Below are 21344 nucleotides of genomic sequence, written 5' to 3'. Positions count from 1 at the left end.
TTAGATTAGGCAATGCTTTCTTTGATATGACATCTAAATAGGTAAATTGAATCTCACCAAAATTATAACTTCTGTGCATCAAAGGACACTGTCACAAAACTGAAAAGACAATCTATACAAGGGAGAAAATATTTGCAAATTGTATTTCTGATAAGTATCTAGTGTCTAGAATATATAAAGAACTCTGACAACTCGACAACAAAAAGACAAACAACCCAATTAAAAACTGGGCAAAGGACTTGCATAGACATTTCTCCAAAGAAGACATTCAGATGTCCAACAAGCCCATGAAAAGATGCTCAACATCATTAGCCATCAGGGATGTGCAAGTAAAAATTACAATGAGACATCACTTCGCTTCCACTGGGAGGGCTAAAGGAAAAAACAGACAAAGAATAACAAACATTGGCAAAAATGTGGAGAAACTGGAACCCTCATGTACTGCTGGTGGGGATATAAAATGGTGCAGCTGCTGTGGAAAACAGTTTGGTAATTCCTCAAAACACAGAATTACTATATGACTGAGCAATTCCACTTCTAGGAGTATACCCAGAAGAATCGGAAACAGGTATTCAGATACTTGTAAAAAGTGCTCATATCAACATTATTCACAATAGCCAAAAATGTTGGAAACAACGCAAGTGTCCATCAACAGATGAATGGGTAAACAGAAGGTGATCCATCCATACAATAGAATATAATTCAGCCATAAAAAGGAATAAAGTGCTGAAACATGCTACAGGTGGATAAATCTTGAAAACATTTTGCTCAGTGAAAGTAGCCTTTCTCCCTCTTTCTCTCTCTTTTTCTCTCTCCCTCCTTCTCCTCCCACTTGCTGGAGGGCCTGTCCACTATATTTAAGGGAACCCAGGTCACATGAAGAGGCTACTTGTGGGTGTTCCTGCTGACCGCAGCATTGGCCACCAGATATGTAAGAGAAATGAGGACCAGCAGAGGTGCAGAGACCAGCCCTGCCTACTGCATCTGTCTACATCTGCAGATGTTGGGACATATAACACATGATTAATATTGTTTAAACTACTAGGTTTTGTGAAAGTTTGCTCTTCACCGTAAGTTAACCAATACCCAGCACTCCCAATCATCCTCTCCTTCCCAAAATAAACCCCTGGCTCCATGACCCTGAATAACTTCTGCTGTGTGCCTCTGTGATCTCCAACCCTCTCCCTTTCTGTGTTTTTTGTTTGTTTTTATATTTTCTCTCTAAGACCTGCCTGAAGTCCTGGCTCCTGCAGGAAACCTGCAATGGTTAATCTTGTCCCCGCGGAACTACGTAATCGCTTTTGGGAAAGGGGAAGCAGGAGGAATCTCTGCGTGATCTTACATCCTTCCCAGTGTCAGGAGCACCCTCCAGAGTGGGTGAGCATTGGAAAGGACCCACATGGGAGATGCTTATGGTAACGAGGTCTGTGCAGCACTGCCCCCTCTGCTGGAAGTGCCGTTCCCACACTTGAGCATAGGTGAGACACGAAGGCAGAGGGGAATGTAGTGGCTTGTGCCCACCCTCACTGAGGGGGAAGCTGGCTTGGACCCTGCTGCACGCACATCCCTGGGCTGCCACCTCTGCCTGAAAAGCCATGACGGGTGCCACGTGTACCTTTGTCCAGCACAGGGCCAAAGATGGCCAGGCTGTTGTTGACAGTGGTGCAATTCCACCGGCGGCCACGGAACTGGTGTTGGCACTCCTGGATGCTGATCTTGATGCCCTCTGCCACACTGGGCATGATCTCCACGTAGTTCCGGCAGAAACGCAGCTGCTTGGGGACCAGGCCTGGGATGCTGGCGCAGAGGATGGGCTGCGTCCCCAGAGATGAGTACTGGGGCCCGACAGCCAGGGACCTGGGGGAGGAGGACAAGGGGGCCTGGTTAGTAAGAGGGGTGCACTGCTGGCCCATGAAACAGGAGCAGGAGCCAGGCTTGCCTTAGTGTGAACTTTCTTTGGAGGATGAACACAGGCCCTTGCCTTCCAAACGCTTGTGCATTCCAGGGCAAGGTGTGCTTCTACCGTGCAGGAAGCCTGTCCCTAACCTGTACCTGAGGCTTAGCACAAAACATCAAGATGTGCACGTGGATTGACAGAAAGTAAATCAAGGAAGTGGTGGAGGCCTGCCTGCTTCTCTGCGCAGCTGCAGGCGTCCCCCGTTCTGTTGGGGTGGAGACAGTAGCACCCTGAAACTGTTCAGGAGCGCAGAGGACGGAACTCGAGGATACAGTGTGTTGCTGGGTCAGCACAGAGAGGAGCGGCTGGGTCTGTGGTAGGAGGGAGGAGGGCCACTTCTGGAGCAGCGGCGAGATGGGGTACAGCAGTGGCTAAATCACATGCGTGAAAATCACCGCTGAACTCATACCGACCGTGCCAGCCGGCTTTTGGCTATTTACCCAACAGATATAACAGCATATGTCCACAATAAGATGTGCTCAAGAATATTCACAGGGCTGTGATCATCAGAGAAAAACTTGGAAACCACCCAAGTATGCATCCATAGAAGTGTGGATGAACAGACAGTGTTTACTCTTGCAGTGGAGTTCTCCTTGGAAACAGAGAGGAGTGGACAACTGATGCAAAGGGCAGGGATGTCCCTGGCAGGGTGCTGAAGAGAGGCCTGACCCAGTGTGGGTGACCACGAGTCCTCTGATGGGGACCAAGGCCAGGCAACACTGTGGATGGGGACAGAAATCAGGGTAGTTTCCTCATTCATAGGGAGGACTGGCCTGACCTGAAGACAGCATGAGAGAATGTTTCTCAGTCTGTGCTTTGCAAAATTGTTCCCACTCACCACACATGCCTATGTAATTTAAAGTAAGCAAAATGACAATAAATGAGAGAAAAATTTGGTTTCTCCGTCACACCAGCTACACATGGCCTGTGGCTACCACATTGGATGGTTAGATATTTCAGTCACTGTGGAAAGTTCTACTGGACCATACTGGTCTAGGGTGAAGGAAGCGCTCTGTGTTTGATGGAGGTGTTGGTTACACATGTGTTTATGTGCCAAAACTAACTGAAATGGGGTCATTTTACTATATGTGATTACACCTTGATTTAAGAGGAAGAACCACCAGGTCCTTTTTGGAGCAGAGGGGAAAGACCTTCTCCAATCCCATGGTGACATGTTGTTATATCTGCCCATCCCAATGGATGACCCACAGTCCTGTCACCTGTGGATGCATCTGTCTCTGTAGTGGGTTGATGGGCTCTTGCTGGCAGAGCTCTGCTTGATTCCTCTGCGTCTCAGTGCTTCCTTCACCCCTGGGTGGGTGTTCCATGTGAATGACTGTGCGGCCACTGCTACTCTTCAGGGCCGGCTGTGGAAGCCTGCCCCCCCATCAACCGCTGATATCACAAAGGCTCTTCAGCTCTTGGAAGGGGCTATGAAGACCCTTAGGGTGGTAGGAGAAGACCAAAGCATGGGAGGCCCCACGGATCTAGGAGGGTAACTGGGAGTGGGGTAGTTCCAGGGAAACAGCATTCTGTGCCTTCTTACCTAGTCCCCAGAGATCTGTGGACTCTCTTAGCACAGAGAGGTACAGATGCTACCCACGCTCACCCAGGCCTTTGGCCTCTGCGCTCTCTCCTCCTCAGGGAGCCGGGTCTCCTCCTCCCTGTGGGGTGTCGGGTGTGGTGTGTCCCAGGCCCAGAGTGGCCCCTCTGCCTGACAGGGTGCTTCCTGCTTATCTGGTAGCTTTCTCTGGTGGGATCCAGGTGGAAATGTCTGTTTCCCCTTCCTTTGTTTGGTGGGGAAACCAAGGCAATGGCAGCTTTATAAACGTTTCAGCTGCCCCCCCCCCAGGAGGTTCCTCTTGTTTGGCACCTCCTCTCCCCTGGGAGGGCTAAGCGCCCCTGAGAAGGTGGGACAAAGGTTTCTGTGTCCCTCAGCAAGCCACACACCTGCATTAAGATGCTGACTTTCAGGAAGTCCTACTCTGAGTCTAACCCAGTTCCATTCAGCTGTGGTGAGAATGGTAGGAAACAGGATCACTGTCTCTCAGAGAAACAAACCCACTCTCTGGAAATACACATCATATCCTAACATGTTTCCCTCTTCGCCTTCAAAATCTTCAGAGGCTGCCTTACCTTAAGGCACAAAACCCATGCCCTTCAGTACCTGGAGATGCCTCATTGGATGACCCAGAGAGAACATTTCCTCACTGCACAGTCCTGTGAGAATCTGGATCTGTCCAGCTACTCCTCTCACACCCTGTGAGCTCCCTGCTCCTGTCACACCAGCCTCCCCGCACACTTCCTGTCTCCACCCATCTCTCAGCTGACGTGGGGCTTCGTCCCATGCATCTCCGTGGCCACACGGAGTCCCTGGTATCCCCCACAGTCCCCCTGCCCTTCTGTGTGAGGGCCACCCTCTACGCCTCGCCTCGGCAGCATTTATGTAGTTCTGTATTCAGTTAGCTGGTTGGGAGAGGGCAACTTCTCCTTGAAGTCCTGAACACAGGGTTTCCATGTATGGTATCCTCTCATCCCGTACCCTCCTGCCCACCATTTCTGGGCAACCATGCAGCCCTCGTCCTCTGCTTGCTCTCCCTTCCTGATCAAGTGCATCTCTCAAGAATTAAAACCTGTCTTTCCCCCGGGACTGTCCATGACACCTTGCAGTCAGGTGTTCAAGTGAAGCTGAGCCTTCTTTTAATGAGTGGCCAGCCCTAGAGTGTCCGTTCCTGGGGAAGGCCTGAAGCCTCCAGACCAGACTCCTGGCCTCCTGGGTCCCTCCCACATCCATGCTCCAATATCTGATCCCCCTCCCTGGGCACACTCCCCATCTTGTCCATCCTCATGACTTGATGAGCCAAAGACCAGCCATGACCTCGTGCCAGATATCACGGACGTCCCCACGCCACTGCCTGAGTCAGTATTCCCAAGTGGCATTCGACTGTGGGGCTGGCTCATTCCCTTGCTTGTTCCTTTACTACCTGCAGAGCCTACTGGGTGCTGGGTGCCCGGCCAGGCCTGACCCTCCCCAGCTCTCTCTCACACCCACCCCACAGTCTGTCAGAAAGTCCAGCCCTCTGCTTTCACCCAGCTGTGAGGTCTTTCCTCTCTAGGAAGTATTTTGTGATCTGAGCCTCGCTCTCCTGCACCCTGTCCTGCACAGATGGCTCTGAGTGGAGACCACAGGGGGCTGCTCTGCTGCTTCTCTGGGACCCCTGGGCTGCCCTAGGTGCTTAGCTTCCTGATGGACAGGCTGAATGCACGGATGGGAGGGTGGGAGGGAAGCTGGCCCTTGGACTGAGAGGTGGTATGCAGGCCAAGGTCAGCAGTCTGCTCTTGGAGGCACCCAGTGGGCAGGGTAAGGATTTCAGGGTGGAGAAGATGGGCCAGCTCTGCCCACTCCAGGCTGAGGTCGGATGTCCAGGACGGGTTGGTGGTGGGCAGCGGGGGAGGTAGGCCGTGTCTAACTTGCGTGCCCGCTGCCACTCTCAGCCCATGCTTTTGTGGAGAACCTCCCACCTGTAAATCAGAGGGCAAAACTCCCTGGGCCCCAGTCCTCCTCCAGAACATCATCACCTCCACTTCCTACCCAACTTACTCCAGCCAGTTTCTACACCCTTCCACCCGCTGAGACATCCCATCCCAGCCCCAGTGACCACTCTGCCTATGTCGGCACATGTGGCTGGCCTCCGACTGCCCTTGGCTGAGGTCGGCTATCTGTTTCCACCATGTGGTACCCCTCACGGTGACCCTGAATTTCCCCGCCTCCCACCTTTGCCCAGCATTATCCCCCCACTGCACTCGGCATGAACAGGATGTAACGTGGAACTGGCAGCACAAGAGTTTGGGATGACATCTTCTGTAAAGAGTGGAGAGGCTCATGCGGAAGGGTCACGGGAACTGAGTAGCCTTGTGAAGACAGCAGGTGGAACACAGGGCAGGAGCTGGATTGGGGGAGAATCAGGACTCTGGCTCAGGATCCCTCAGCAGCTTCTATGGCACCTCCCATAGTTCAAAGTCCATCTCTGGCTAGCCTGGTTGGTCACTCACCAGGCTCCTTCTGTCTCAGGCCAAGAAAGGGCTGCCGTGGCCAGTCCTGGAGGCCTCGATGGAGTGCCAGGCCAGAGATGTGGCTGTGGGGGCCAGGCTAGTGGTTTTCAATCTTCTCCAGTTCCCTGGAGCACACAGGAGCCCCAGCAGAGGTGCCTCAGAGGCTGGCAGGTGAGGTGGGGCTGGAACCAACTGTCCCAGTTTGCCTGGGACTAGGGGTTTCCATTTGGAAGCAGGGATGAGCTGTCACTCCAGGCGAGGCTGCCCTGACAGGCTGTGGCTCTTGCACTCCGTGAGCCAGGGTACTCCACATCTATCTGTGCCGCATTTTGATGCTCCACATGGGATGTGATTTGTAAACAAATGTTGAACTCTAGTTAATGATGAGCCAGCCAAAGTGTTCAGGGAAAGAGTGGATTGAGGGCACATAAAACATGAGATGAACAGGTGGGTGAACAGAGGGATGCTTAGGTATGGAATACACTGGGTCAGGTAAAATGTGAGTTGTGGGTACATAGATGTTCTCCGTCGACGTCCTGCGTCTTTTCTGGATGTTTGAACATTTCCTGATGGAACATTGGGGTAAGGTTTGACCTTCATGGCTCCGGTCATGGAGCCTTTCTGAAGGGCCTGGCTCCTGAGGTTCATGGGGGTTCTCTCCTTCTTCTCTTCTGTTGCTGGCAGCCTGGCTCGAACTGGAGAAGGGACGAAGAGGGTCCGTCAGAAGGCAAATCCACTCAGTTGATTTCTTTTTACTGGCAGAATGTACTCGGAGACTCAGAGCAAGTGGAAAAAGAAGGGGTCACTCAATTCAGACAGAAAGAGAAAGAAGACTCAGTCTCTCTTGGTCCTCACCATTCCCAAGGTGCCGGTCCCTCTGCCAGACGCCAGAGGCCAGGACCCATTCTGAGTGGGGGTTGAGTTGCGCATCCCCAGAACCCCATCACCACCCACAGAAAGCATAGAGCCTGCCCCCACCTCGGCCCCTCCCCACCTCCCTTCACGCCGCCGCGCCGCAGCTCCAGGGAAAGCAGAGTGGGACTTTCAAGTTCACAGCTTCTCCCCAGGCTCATTCCGAGGTTGGGGTGCTGAGTCGGCTCCCCTACCCCTGTCTCCTCCCAGACCTCCTCCCAGCCAGGCCCCGTATGACCACCTCCGAGAGCACGGCCAGAGTACTGGCAGCCAGCTCCCAGCCCAGATGCCACTCCAGCTGTTCTGGCCTCCACCAAGCCTGACTGGATCCCTCTCCCACCCGCTCTGGACCTGGCGGCCCCTTTAGTTCCTTGAATTATTTCCAGAAAGTTTCCTCTGTTCCAGAGCTGGGCAACCAAGAGGATCTGGGTGATGCAGACCCTGCCCAAGGAGGGCAGAGAGTTGGTGGGGGGGGGGGTGGTCCTGTCAGACACAGGAGGGTCCAGTGTGTGGGAGAAAGTGGGCAGGGAAGGGTCAAGGGGGCCCAACTCAGGTCACTGAATCTTGCTGGGCCTTGAAGGATAAACTGGTTCATAAGAAGTTCATATTAAAGATCCAAACTGTGTTCACTGACCTTATTGTGGTAATAATTTGGAAATTTATACATCACTATTCCATGTAAATACATCAAATAATTATGTTGTACACCTTAACCTTATACAATGTTATATGTCAATTATATCTCCATAAAGCTAGAAAAAAATTCCAAACTGGACATATGTTATCTCCTTACCACCCCCAGGATTCCAATTTCTAATCTGAGAAGAAGGTAGTTGCCCGCAGTCAATTAATACCTGGAAAACCAAGATCTGTAACTCCTTCCTCCCATGCCCTTCCAGGAGGAAGTGGAGGGTGCACTGGCCTGGGGCTGGGGGCTGGACAGGATGTTGGGGAGCATCCAGGACTCTGGGCCCCAGACCCCAGGGATAACCACGTACTGTCCTGTCTAAGGGTCTTGCCAGGGACCAGAGACAGCCTAGTGGGAGAGGAATGCTGTAAACTGGAAAGTGCTGCAACTACAGAGCACCACCATCTTGGTGTTCTACGCCTCCCCAAGTTCTCAGAGCGCATAAAATGCAACGACACCAAATGCGACCTGGGCTTCCAAGTCAGATCCTAGAACAGAGAAAGGGCATCCATGGAGAGACTGGTGAAGTCAGCCTGTGTTTGTCTGTGCACTAGCGTGGTCTCCATCCTGATAATTGTGTAAGATGTGACCACTAGGGGAAGTGGGTTTGGCCGGCACAAACTCTCTGCACTACAGTCAAGTCATCATCCCAGACCAAGTGGAGAAGAAAGAAACAGTTACAAGAAAACAAGCAGACTGACACAGGGTTACAACAGGGAACAACTTGTGATTCAGGGCTGTGTGTTTCTTTACTGAGCCTACATGACGGGCTGAGAGCTCAATGGCATTTTGTAATCTCTGAACAAACTGTCATCTGAGACGAAAGTATCTGTTTTCTTCTGGTGACAGCATCTCAGAAGCCACAAATGCTGCTGCAGTTTGTCACCTCCATTCATAATTGAAGGTGAGTTCAACTGCTGTTAGTGGTGGGTACAAATAAAGATGTCATTTTCTTGTCCCAGGGGCCTGGCATCCAGAGGGGGACATCTAAGGAGCATTTGGGAGGGGACGTGGTTTGGGCGGATGGGACAGAGGGCGGCTATGCACCCCTGGAAGGAGGTGGCTGCTCTCCTGTTCTCCCACCCACCAAGCCCAGATTCTGATATGGCATCAAGAGTGCCCACCTTCCTGTCCAGAACTCTTAACGTAGACAGATCACACTTGCTATATCTGCAGGACCTGCAGTGGACAGCAGACATAAATCAGGGCCACCAAGCTGAGTTAATCTATCTACATGCATGCTTTCAAAGCAGAGCCTCCAGCTGGTAGCAGAAGTTGGAGACATCAGCAGCGTCTGAAGCTGGTGCTGGCTCTGAGATGAAGGGGCTGTGTTCTAGGACCAGAAAGTGGCCTCGAGGAGCTGAGAACCACCCTTGGCAGGTAGCCGCAAGTACATGGGGACTGCAAGGACCAGAATTTAACAGCTGGGTGAGGTTGGGAGCACATTCTTCCCCAGACTGGTCAACACTTTGATTTTGGCCGCTAGAGACCCTGAACAGGGAACCCAGACAAGCTGCGCAGACTTCCGACCTGCAGAGCCGTGAACTCTGTGAATGCACAGGTAATATTTGAAGCCGTAACTCTGGTCATTTGTCATGCAGTGAAGACTGAATATTCCCCATCTCCCTCCTCTACTCATGCTGGCTCTTTTCTCTCATCCTCCAAGCTGCTCAGGCCAGAAGGAACTGAACCTCGCAAGGAGGTGGCCCCTCCCTGTGTAGCCCAAGGGTCTGCCACCTTCAAGGGCTGGTTACCACAGCCTTCAGACAGCTCTTCCCTCCCTCCCCCTCCTCTGCTTGTGTCCCCAGCACCACCCCTCCTCAGGGACCAGTGCCTCTCTCTTGGAGGCTGGTTACTTCCCCCTTCAAAGCCCCTGGCATCACTTCTGCCACCACCTGCCATTAGCCACTGCCTAGCTACTTAACTGGCCTACCTGCTCCATCACCATCACCTGTGTGGTCCTGGCTCTGGCCCTGCCCACTGTATGACTCTCTCCAACCTACACAACCTGGTAGGTGGAACCCCGGGGAATCTCTTGGACCAAGAATCTGGGGCTAGAGGAAGACACCTGACCAACGTCAACGAGTTAACATGGCAGGATGGGGTTTTGGCCGGTTGGCTTCCCCAGGCCCCCCCTTTCTAATATGCTATTATGCTCTTAAAATGTATTAAATACCAGTACATACAAGATAACATTTATGAACAATTATCTTGGTCAGTGTGGGCCACCACAGCAAAGTGTACAGATAGGATGGCTGAAACAACACACATTCATTTCTCACGGCCCTGGAGGCTGGAAGTCTGAGATGAGGGTGCAGGCATGGTGGGGTTCTGGCGAAGGGTTCCTGGTTCACAGATGGCCCCCTTCTCGCTGTGTCCTCATATAGCAGAGAACTCTAGTGTCTTTTCCTCTTCTTTTAAGGACACTATTTCCATCATGGGGGCTCCACCTTCATGACTTCATCTAACCCTAATCCCCTCCCGAAGGCCCCACCTCCTAACACCATCACATTGGGTGTCAGGGATTCAACATATAAATCTGGGGGAACATGAACATGACAGAGAGTAAGATAAACATCATATTAATAAACAAATCCCACACAGACAACACTAAACCCAAAGACACAGAACACTATTGGTCTCCCTGATTCAATATGACCCTGTTTCCAACACAGAACAATCACTGAAGGGCGATGTGTGTGGTGGCTCCAGTCTGTCCCCTGGCTGGTCAACTTTGCCTGTTACTTTGGACCCTTTGCACCTTGGTTTCCCCAGCTATCATGCCAGGTAGCTGGGTGACAGGTGGGTCCTCTTAAGGTGGCCCCTGGGCAGGCAACAGGTGCACCACAGAACCTGTCAGCAATGCAAGTCCCAAGGCGGTGCCCTCCCAGACCTGCTGAATCAGAAACCCGGGGCTAGTGCCCTGTTTTGTTTTTTTGCAGTACGCGGGCCTCTCACTGCTGTGGCCTCTCCCGCTGCGGAGCACAGGCTCTGGACGCGCAGGCTCAGCGGCCACAGCTCACGGGCCCAGCCACTCCGCGGCACGTGGGATCCTCCCGGACTGGGGCACGAACCTGCGTCCCCTGCATCGGCAGGCGGACTCTCAACCGCTGCGCCACCAGGGAAGCCCTAGTGCCCTGTTTTGACAGGCCCTTCAGTGGGTTCTGATGCTTGCTGGTGTTTGAAAACCACCAATTCTGGGATCACTGAAGGTAAGCCCAGCTTTGAGTCCTGGGACTTTGAGTCCAAGGAGCCTCCCAAGGCTTCAAGTCCAAACCCTTTGGTCTGGCAGTCAAGGTTTTCCTTTGGTTTCTGCTTCTGAATCCCAAGGCTTCCAGAAACTTCCAGTGCTGCTCTTTGAGAACACGAGATCTGTTATAGAGGCAGGGGAGAGCGCACTCAGCCAGGCTCAGGACGTGAGCCCCCCCCCTCCACAGCCCCATCTGTCTGCATGGGGCTGGCCACTTGCTTCCCTCCAGTCCAGTGTCCCAGAGCCAGCAATAAGCAGGGGCCGGACCCCACATCTCTCTTCCAGAGGTGGTGAAGATCCTAAAAAGAGCAAACTGGTGACAGACGAAGGAAGCAGCAATAGTGAACATTCCAGAAGTGTTGTGGTGGGAAGGGGGATGTTGAGGCAGGGAATGGACTGCCCGTTTCCAAACCCTGAGGAGGCAAAGTCATGGTCTTCTGTCCAGTGCTGCTAAGAGGGGTTCTCTGGAGGGGTAACAAGCGTGGACCAGGCCTCATTAACCTCCCAGGAACCCACTCTGAGCTCTCACCTGCGTGTCTGGGGCTTCAGGTTAATTTTCCAATCTCCCCCTCAGCCTCTCACATGCTTGACAGGTGTGCAAACTGGGGACCAGATGGAGATGGAAGGGGCCTGACTTAGGGCCACTCACAGGAGGGATGGTGGTGTTCAGGTGAGCGCTGGGGGTGAGAACCCCATAATCAGTCACCCCTCCTTTACCCTCGGACCCATGTATTGGGTCACCGTGAGGTCCTGACCTTGCCTTGGGATCACCATGCATCTCCCCCTCCTCACGGCCATCGCCAATGCAGGATGTTCTACCAACAATGACCTCAGGGGTCGCTGGCCCTGCCTTAATGGGCAAAAGCTGTGTCCTGTGGCCTCAGGGAAAGCCAGGCAGGAGGGCGGTGTGCTGCCCTTCCCTTGGGGCGGTGGGCCTGGGGGCCTGGGAACCACAGGGGCATGAAGGCCCTGCCCAGCCTGCGGGCAGAGGCCAAGAGGCCAGCCTGCCCTCACTGCACCCATTTCCTTCACCCTGCACTTGGCCACCACAGTTCACCCTATGAGGAATTTGTTCCATTTCCCTTGTTGCTGCCAACCCTGAAGTGCAGGCTGGCAACCAGGAAACACTCACACCCTCATCTTCAGCCGCCCCCTGGCTGGGAGCTAGAATTTTAAATGCTCAACTGGATGTCACATCAGATGTCCCGAAGGCCCCTAAAAACCAGATCATCCCAAACTGAATGCACCCTTCCCTGCGCAGATATGGGAGGACCCCCCCCCCCACCTCCTCTGAGCCCCGAGCCTTTACCCCAAATTCCAGCTCTGGAGAGATCCTCCTTGCAGGGCCATCCATACAGCAGAAAGGGCCAACGGTCAGGCAAGCAGATTACAGCACGCTCACACCACAGGCCTGAGTAACTGCTAGCACCATCGCTGAGATGGCCCCACAAATGCAAAATGTTTAATGGGAGATGGTACACCCTAGAAAACAGACCACGATCTTCTCTGCATACTGTTATTACGATCAGGAAAAATGTGTGAATGAAATAAGAACCTAAAGTGAGGGAAATGCCTGTATTAAGTTGGTAAGTTGATGAACTTTTTTTTTCCAGGTTTTTGTGAATGCTATCGTTGGTTAATTTTTTAGTAATAATTTTTTTCTCGGTGGGGGTACTATTTTCAACCCAAAGCAACCACGTGTGCAGTTTGCAAAGTGGCTCCTAGACTCCGGTTCCAGCCTGTGGCTGGGGCCACGTGAGCCACGGCTGCCTCCTGAAAGTACTAATGGTTTTTCTCCCTCCTCCCTGGTTCGCTCCTGTTGAGGACTGCGCTGTTGCACTGTTGGAAGGCCAGGCGCCTTGCCAGGCAGTCTTACTCAAGATAGAGCAAAGGCGCTGGCTGTGACATGCAGGGGAAGGAGGCCACTCAGGACCCAGCCTGGGCCAGCTTTGCCCCAACCTGAGCTGACGGCCTTCACTCAAGCGGATTTTACCGTAAATGTGCTGCGAAACCAGAGGACAGAAGGCTCTTCTTGTGGACAGAGGCTGGGGGCAAAGGCAGGACCTGGAGCAGGCGCCCTCTCTGCCCGCCCCTGCCTGGCTCCTCTGGGGGTGGATCCTCAACCGGAGAGGCTAAGTGCCTGTGCACCGTTACCTGGCAGATCTTAACGGAGTCATAGGCTCTTAGTTATCTTGAGTCCTGGTTTGATTTCTTTTTGCAAGACCAGCAAACACAGGGTACCTGTGCACTGTGGGCACAGCTCTGCCCTTGCCTGTGGCTGTGCGCATTTTGGAGGGAGAGCTGGGACTTCACAGCAATTCTCAAAGAGAGAGGGGTTCTGGGGAGAGGACAGCTTGGCTGGGCCTGGAGGGCAGGATGTGGTCACCAGCTGTATTATTCACTGAATTAACTGTTTTTGCCCTTCCTTCCTGGGCCTCAGTTTCTCCGTCTGTCTAAGGAGGTGCTGGACCACATTCTATCAGAGGCTCCTGGAGGGGAAGTGAGCAATGGGCATGGCAGTTTCATTCACACCTTGGCGGGGCTGGGGCACATTCTGTCCACACGTCATCCGGGGCCACCTCTCCAGGAAGTGCTCTGTGCTCCCAGCCCTGCTAGCTGCCCTCTCTGGACCCTGCTGAAGCTTGCCACTCCTCATGCACAACCTCCCATGTCTGAGCCATGAGGGGCCGCTCCCAGAGAGCAAGGCCACATCTTCTCTTGTCCTTCGAAGGCACAGATCTCTGCTCAGTCCTCATCTGGGGGCCCCTGTTCTGCACTCTGCCTGCAGGGCCTCTGCTGAGGAGGACCCTGGCTGGTCTCATGGGTCTTCCCCTTGGTGACACATGAGGATTCTAGAGTGCCTGTCCTGTCCCAAATTGCTGTTTTCTAAGGTCAGGGCCTCTCCACAGCTGGACCAGGTTGCTGTCCTGAGACCAGAGGCCTTGAGTGTGGGGCTGGTTGCCCTGTGGGTTGATGGCTACCCAGCTTGATGGGTAGGCTCTGTCCTTTCTGGATGGAGCTGTCCAGGAGGCTTACAGGACCCAGACTCCCCCAGGGGTGCTCACCTGCCCCAGAGCCCTCCAGCTTCTGCCTTCTCTTTCTACCCACTGTGGCGTCTCCGAGAAAAGCCCACATGCCTCCATGCTCTCTCTCTCTCCTGCCTGGAAGACCCCTCCCCAGGAGCTGGAACACCTTTGGCGATAGGAGGGCCCATGGGGAGGGGTCCCAGGATCTGGGTCCCTGGTGTTGGGGGCCATCTCTTCCCAGCCCCTGGGCTGCATGGCCCTGCCTGCAGCCCTCCCAGCACCCCCTCCTGCCCCAACGGGCCGAGCCGGGATTACTGACACATACTTTGCGCAAGTCCCAGCAGGCGGGCAGAGGCTCCCGTGCCCGCGGCCATGCATTTGCCCGCTTCCCTGGGCGGCAGCGGCACGTTTTGTCGGGGATGGAATGTGGAAGCACCAAAGTGTGAGACACCTCCAGGGTGTCACCTGGAGAGGCTGGGAGGGAGACCGAGGCAGAGCTGCTCTGGTGCATGGTGGGGACCCAGCCCCAGAGCCGGGGCTCAGTCAGGGGGATTGTAAAAACAGTCAGCTGTGTCCTCATGTCCCCAAGCACAGGCCACCTGATAATTTCTTTTTTTCACAGGAAAGATTCCATCCATTCATTCCTTCATTCATTTGTTCAACCAAATCTTATCTAGGAGCTACAAGGGGTGAAGGGTCAAGAGGGGAGGAAGGAGAACAAATACCCCATGGGCTTTCACAGCCTGGTGATATAGGTGCCGTCCTTGTGACAATTCTACAAAGGGAAGGACAGGTTCCCCTGGGATCAGGCAGCCTGGCCGGAGTCAGAGCCTTATTCTCCGTCTCTTCATGTCACCCCACAGTGTCCAGCCCAGCCAGGTGAGGAGTGAGGAGGCGGGTATCGTCAGGTCCAGGACCAGCTGAGCGAGGCTAGGGGCAAGTGTGATGTGATGTAGGTGCACGAGGTGGGGAGGGCATGCTGCTGGGGGGTTGCGGGTAAAGGCATGCCAGGATGGGTTCATCGATTGCTGTGTAACTGTGAACCAAACTACCCCAGCTGTGCCTGGTAGAGTCTAGGGGACTTAACCAGGAAGACTGTTAGCTGCAGTGCTGACTACAGTGGGGGTGGGGGGAGGATGTGGGCCTTGTAAACCTCGGATTCTCAGCCGCTGACGTGTCCATGGGAACCCTCCACCCAAAGCAGGCTGCTCCTTCCTCAGCCTCTGTTTCTACCTCTCCAGGGACGGGCAGCTCACCACCACCACTCTCAGACCCAGGAAGCCTTTCCTATACTGAGCCAAAATCTGCCTCTTGGTCACCTGTAGCCTCTGCTCCCAGCCTTTGCTGGAGCCACACAGAAGTCCAGTCCTCCTTCCCCGAGAGCCTCTCACACACTGAACAGCAGTGGGGGTCTTCCCCTGACACTTCTCAACAATGGGTGGCTCAAGTCCTTCAACTACACTTAAAAGGGGCAAATACAAACTCTGGCATTTGGTTCCACAGCGCAAATGGCAAGTGCTGGGTGGCAAAGCCTTGAGGGGACGTGGTCCATATGGATGATCCCAGACTTGGGCATAGCAGGGGTTGCCTACCGTGGGGGGCTTTGGCTTCTCAAACTAGCTAGAGAACTTGGTTTGGTTTTTTTTTTTAATTTCTCACCAATTCTTATAGATTACATTAAAATGCTGCACAAAATTATACATTTAAAAAACTGCCATGACTGTTCCCAAACACCTATTTTCAACTTCCGTTCTTATTTCTTCACGGACAACCATCCATGGATGGGCTCTGGTCTGTGGACCACATTTTGAGTATAACTGATACTTTCATGGACAGGCGGTACATCCAAGCCCTGCTTTCCCTGTCCTGGGCCACACCTGCAGGATGGTGGCAGAGCCCCTCTGGAACAAGGCAATTCCTATTCCTGCAGGCTGGAGATTTGTAATTGGGACCCACCGTGGAAAGTGTGGTTTTACAACCCCTCCAGACTGTATTCCTCCTCAACTGTATTTATTCACCCTCTTCCCTGTCACAAAGAATTCCAGCAGGCTTGTGCAAATAAAACAAAATCATTTTTTAAAAAAATGACAAGAAGCCCAGTAAAATGCAGGGTTAGCCAGCTTGGGAGAAGCTGCTGCACCTGAGCCCCAGACAGAGTCCCAAGTGTTTAGGTGGCCAAGTCAGAGAGAGCTGGATGTGAGAGGTGAGTGATGCTTTTGTGCTCTGGAAGGAGCGTGTGCCGTGGTGGGCTGTCAAGGAATCAAGATGATGGGTATTGAACTTGGTGGTACAAAACAAGTTTTCTGACCACATATGTTTTACCTATGGTTGTTTCTAACATTGCTCCTCAAGAAAAGGATGTGCATTGGTGGTTCTGTGGAGGAACATGGTTCCCGGCGCCCTGAGATCCTACAACGCTGGGGGTGTCGAACTGGTGTCTGGATTTCTCTAGTTTCATAGGCTAGCCACTACCATCACCAGCCTCAGAGCTGCAGAGAGAGGCAGAGAGAGCTAGAGACAGAGACACAGAGAGACAGAGACAGAGGTAGAGAGGGATAAATACAGACAGAGAGACAGAGACAGACAGGGACAGACAGACACACAGAGAGACAGAGAGATAGGCAGAGACAGACAGGTAGAGAGACACAGAGAGAGAGAGAAACATAGAGAGAGAGGGACAGGCAAACAGGGCAGAGTGAGAAGGAAGGACTGGAGGGAGGGACAGGGCTGCCCTGGGGAGGGACTCGCAGTGGTGCAGGCTCACAGAGGCAGGGCAGCTCAGAAAGTCTTGCTTGCTTGGGCCCTGCCTGCCTGAGAAGCCTCAGAGCCTTGCTCAGCCCTACCAGGTCCCGTGTCATCTGACACAGGCAACCTCTCACCTTGTGTAGCTGCTCATCCCTCCTCCTCCTCAGCCCCCACCTCACCCACCCTTTGAGGCTTTGGGACCTGGGCAGTGCCTCCAGAGCCCTTGTTCACTCTCCCTGAACTCCATGTGCACCCTCACCCCCAAATAGTGGGTCCCACTGAGGGAAGCCTGTGTCCCACCCGGGACTGAGAAGACCCCTGGGCCTGAAGAACCAGTGGGGCTGGCGCCAGGAAAGGCTGTGCAGAGAGGAGGTTCTAGAAGGTGGGGGGCAGGTGACAGCTGAGCTGGCCTTCCTTGGGGTCTGGACACATTCTCAGAGCAGGGTGTCTGTGTGCACATGAGTGTGGGGTGCCGGGGACTAATGAGGAGGGTGAAGAGGCAGTGAAAGGTGGGAGAACCGGAGAATGCTGCACTGGGAGCATGTCTCAGGCTACTGAGCTGGCCCGGGGTGGGAGAAGACGGGACGTGAACATGGGAACTTCCCGGGCCAGCTGGGGTGATGTCCACTCCAGGTGCCACTCAGTGCTGGGGAGCCCTAGGTCCATCAGAAACTGGTGAGGAGCTGGGTGGCAGGAAGGGGGTCCCGATAGGGAAAGGGGGACCTGGCTCTCTGGGCAGGTGAAAGCACTGCTGCTGGAGCTCTGGGGGCAGTGAGGGTATGGGGTTAGAGTGGAGGGTGGGAGGGCAGTGAGAACAGAGGCAGAAGATGGCGGGAATGGAGCACTGCAACCTGGTGGGGGAAATGAAGGGGCCTGGCCCCATGGTGAGGGGGCAGGGGAGAAAACAGGCTGACCTCCAGGGCCCTGGCTAGGCCACAGGGGGATCACAAGATGCCATCAGCCCAGACACGGGAAGTAGGAGGCAGGTGCCCAAAGCACATCATGGAGCACAGGTGCACACTGGGTATTGTTCTTCAAGGGTTCCACGTGCTCCCCTTGACCATGATGCCTGTTCTGTGTTCGCTTGGATCCTTCTGATCAATTCTAATTAAACAAGAGTTCAGTCTGGACAAGGGGAGCGAGGGGGAGGGGGCTAGGGCCGTCTGGCCGTGCTATGCCTCTGGGGTCAGGTGCCCAGGCCTCTGTCCTGTCACCTCCCAGGTCTCTTCTCTGGATCCCACCCCCACCCCGTTGTCTGTCACACAAGGAGCACAGACCTCTTGGAGGTCTCCGTAGCTTTCAACATTCTGGTCTTAGGGCTGTCTCTCTGTGCCTCTGTGGGAACCTGCCTTTGGACCTTGAGCATCTAGGGTGAAGGACACTCTTCCGAGACGGTCCCGGGGAGGCAGTTGGCTCTTTAAATTCCCACAGGATGCAGCACCACCTCCTCCTCTCCTTCCACCCTCCCACCAAGCCCACACCAACTTCAAAGCCTAATTACTCCCAATTTGGGTTGTTTCCTTGTTTCTCCAGGTGAGGAAGTCCCTGTCACTTTCACTTTCATATGCGAGGAGCTGGGGGTGGGGTGGAGAGAAGTGATGAGAACAGTGGCTTTATTTTGGGGAGGGAAGGTGAAACAGAATACCAATTAGGGAGGCTGAGTGTGAAGGTGAGAAGTTACAAAGAGAGGGTCTCCCTCCAAGGCCTCACTTGGGGAAGGGAGGGAAGTGGGAGAGGGGGTTGGCAAGAGAAAGAAGGAGCCACCTGTGGGAAACTCCATCAGGTAGGGTATGAAGATAGAAAGCCTTCCGCCTGCTATGAAACTCCATTTCTTTCTCTGTGAGCCCTCCTTTTCATTACGCTCATGTCCACTATGGAGACCACCACGTCCTTCCTGTGTCCAGCCTGGGGGCAGAGGGGAGGAGGAGAGGAAACTGCTGGTCCTCAGTAAGCCCTGAGGTTGTGGCCACCGAAGATGCTTCTTCCCAGGAAACAAGAGAATCACTGAATGTGAGAATCCTATGGAGAGCAAAGTGGGGGGTTCCATGGCGCCGTCTTCCCTCTGGGGCCAAAAGGTTGCTCTAGACTCTTGATTGGGTGGGTCACTGACCAGGAGTCGGTGGGGAGGGGACGCCCCTCCCCACGGATCTGGAGAATGCCGGATACACTAAGCATGTCCCAGGATCCTTTCAAATGGAACACATACGGCCCAGGTGGAAAGGGTGACATACGTGTGTTGAGGGGAGCAAGGCCAGGGACACTCAGGGCCAAAAGGACAAAGATTCCACCGCGTAGGGTGGCCAGAGGCTGGTGACACGGCCCTTGTTTATGGAAGAAGCGCAGGGGCGAAAGCGCTTCCACTAGCGCCCAGGAATGCGGCGGCGGCGGCGGGTTCTAATTAGAAGCCTGCGCGGGAGCGGGCGGCCGCGGGGCTCTCTCAGACGCGCTCCCTTGGTTCCCCCGGCGTCAGTGTCCCCGCGTCGGGAGGCACGCCCGCTGTATCCTGTGCTCCAGAAGACGACCGGGCGCTGCAGGTGCCGCGGGGGTGCGGGACGCGCGGGGGTCCCCGAAGCAAGTCCCCACCGCCCCGCCACCTCTCCCAGGCCCTCGTACCCGCCGGTGCCTCCTTCTTGCCCCGCCCCGTCCCGCCAGGCTGCGCCTGGACCCGCGCCCCACACCTAGGGCGCCCCCGCTCCTGAACAATCTCGAAGAGAAAAATTATTATCGGATTAGATGTACTTCGGCTCACTCAGTCTCCCCCCGCCCCAACTTCCCCTCGGCGTAATTATTATAATTCCAGGCAAGCCGTCGGAGAGAGTTCCTGGCTGTATGTGTGTGTGTGTGTGTGTGTGTGTGTGTGTGTGTGTGCGCGCGCGCGCGCGCATGTGTGTGTGAAGGCTTGTCTCCGATCTGGGTCTCCTCCAGCGGCGCGCCCAGGCCGCTCGGCTCCCGCATTCCCCCCAGTTGTGTTCGTCAAATGTTGGGCATCTCAAAGCGCCCCTCCCCTCTCCACTGGGGAGCCGGGGTGGCCCTTGCCTGTGGGGAGCTCTACCAAATTCGCTTCCCTCCTCCCCTCATGATATGTGCTGCAGACCCTCAGGACCCTTCCCTTGGTTTATCTGCACTTCCATCGCCAGATTTAGGAGGGTCTCACGGGAATGTGTCTTGTCTGTGGTGGAAGACGGAACGCCCCAGCCCTCTCAGATGTGGGTTCGCGGAGCCTCTCACTAAGGAGCCTTCAAACGCGATGCTTTCTCCCTCTTTACCTCTCCAGAAGCCCCTCCTTAGCATCGCGGTCGGGACAGCGGCAGGAAGGCGCAGGAGGGCCGGGTGCTGGCCCCAATGCGCCCGCCACTCCCGGCCGAGTCTCCGCAGTCTTTACGTAACTACGCTGCTCCGAGCTGTTCGGTCTTGTCTCACTGACTTTTTTTTAAGGTGTGTGTGTGTGTGTGTGTGTGTGTGTGTGTGTGTGTGTAAGACATGTCCTTAAGGAAAGTCTCAGGCGGATCTCCCTCTCCCAGCTCGCCCTCCTGGCTTCTCTTGGCCTCTGGTGCCCGAGCTTTCATGCCATCTGTGCTGTCCCACTTCCTGCCTCTCCCCAGCTCACTGCTCGCCCCGTCCGACGCCGGGAGCCCCTCTATGCCCGAGGGATCAATGTCCGCGGAAACTCCGCCACCCGCGTCCCAGCCCCGGCCCGAACAGGTCGAAATTGGCCGCCAAGGAAAACAAACCACCCTCGGAACAGGAGGGCTGGGCAGAGCGCGGGCTCTGGGCCACCGCGGGGCCCTGCCCGAGGGGACGGCGGCTGGGGGACGCACAGAGGCCGGGGAGAACGTGAGGAAGGCTCACTCACCACCAGATCGGGTAGTTGCCCAGCGCTTGCTTCAGGCCGTAGAGGAATATGAAATATCCGAGCGGGGCCATCGCCGGGCGGGAGATCTCGGAGGGCCAGGAGTCCGCCCCGAGAGCGCGGGCGCCGGAGCGGGCCGGGCCCTGGGAGCTCGGGGGCGGGGGTAGGCAGGGGGCGGGCGGGGCCCTGGGAGCTAGCTCGGTGACGGCTGCAGCGCGGGCCCCTCCCGTGGCCGCGGGGTGCGCGGGGGTGCGCGGGTGCGCCGGCTCCAGGCTTTGCGCTGTGCCAGATGGGCAGCTGGCCTGGCGGCCGGCCGGCACCCGGGACTGCATGGTCCGCAGGTATCCCCTCCGACCTCCCGGGCCGCGCCCCCTCGGGGCTTATGGGCGGCTCCTTAGGTGTGGAGCCCCGCGCGCCCTGCGCTCACCGTGCGACGCGCTGTCCAGCTCTCGCTCCTGCCTCTGCTCTGTCGCGCACTCTGTCCCTTGCCCTCTAGGTGGTCGGGCTGCGCCTCCATTTCGTCCATCTCCTTGCTGGGGTTCCGTTCGTCCGAGGCTTGTCTCCTCGAACGGCCCCTTGCCGATCCGCTGGGAGCTGGGCCGATGGCGAGCGGCCAGAATGGGGGCAGCCTGTCTGGGGACAGCTGCTGGGTGGGCATTTAGGGTGCAGCCACGTTTCTGAAAGTCACTATTGGGAAACAGTCCAGCTCTGTTCAGGGCCCAGGTGTTAACGACTCCTCTTTCTCCCCTACACCCCACCAGGGAAGGGAACGGCAGTCCTGGTGCTTCCGGTCCCCAGGGACAGTGTAGCCGGTTAGCGCCCTGGCTCTGGGACCACTGACCGCCGAGTCTGCCCAGGGCTGC

General features: G+C 55.2%; 1 protein-coding gene across 1 annotated transcript in view; it reads right to left on the bottom strand.

Moving 5' to 3' along the window:
- WNT3A (Wnt family member 3A) overlaps positions 1-20555 on the bottom strand; it is a 47922-nt gene extending 27367 nt beyond the window's left edge. The window contains exons 1-2 of the mRNA XM_024765307.1: positions 20485-20555; positions 1616-1857 (exon numbers count right to left, since the gene is read on the bottom strand). Of these exons, the coding sequence (XP_024621075.1) occupies positions 1616-1857; positions 20485-20555 (313 nt within the window). The remainder of the gene's footprint in view (positions 1-1615; positions 1858-20484) is intronic.
- Positions 20556-21344: the final 789 nt, after the last annotated feature.

This window comes from Neophocaena asiaeorientalis, unplaced genomic scaffold (genome assembly GCF_003031525.2).
Source record: "Neophocaena asiaeorientalis asiaeorientalis breed wild unplaced genomic scaffold, Neophocaena_asiaeorientalis_V1.1 scaffold241, whole genome shotgun sequence".
In the NCBI taxonomy this organism is placed as follows: Eukaryota; Metazoa; Chordata; class Mammalia; order Artiodactyla; family Phocoenidae; genus Neophocaena; species Neophocaena asiaeorientalis.
This window is presented reverse-complemented; position numbering and strand designations above follow the sequence as displayed.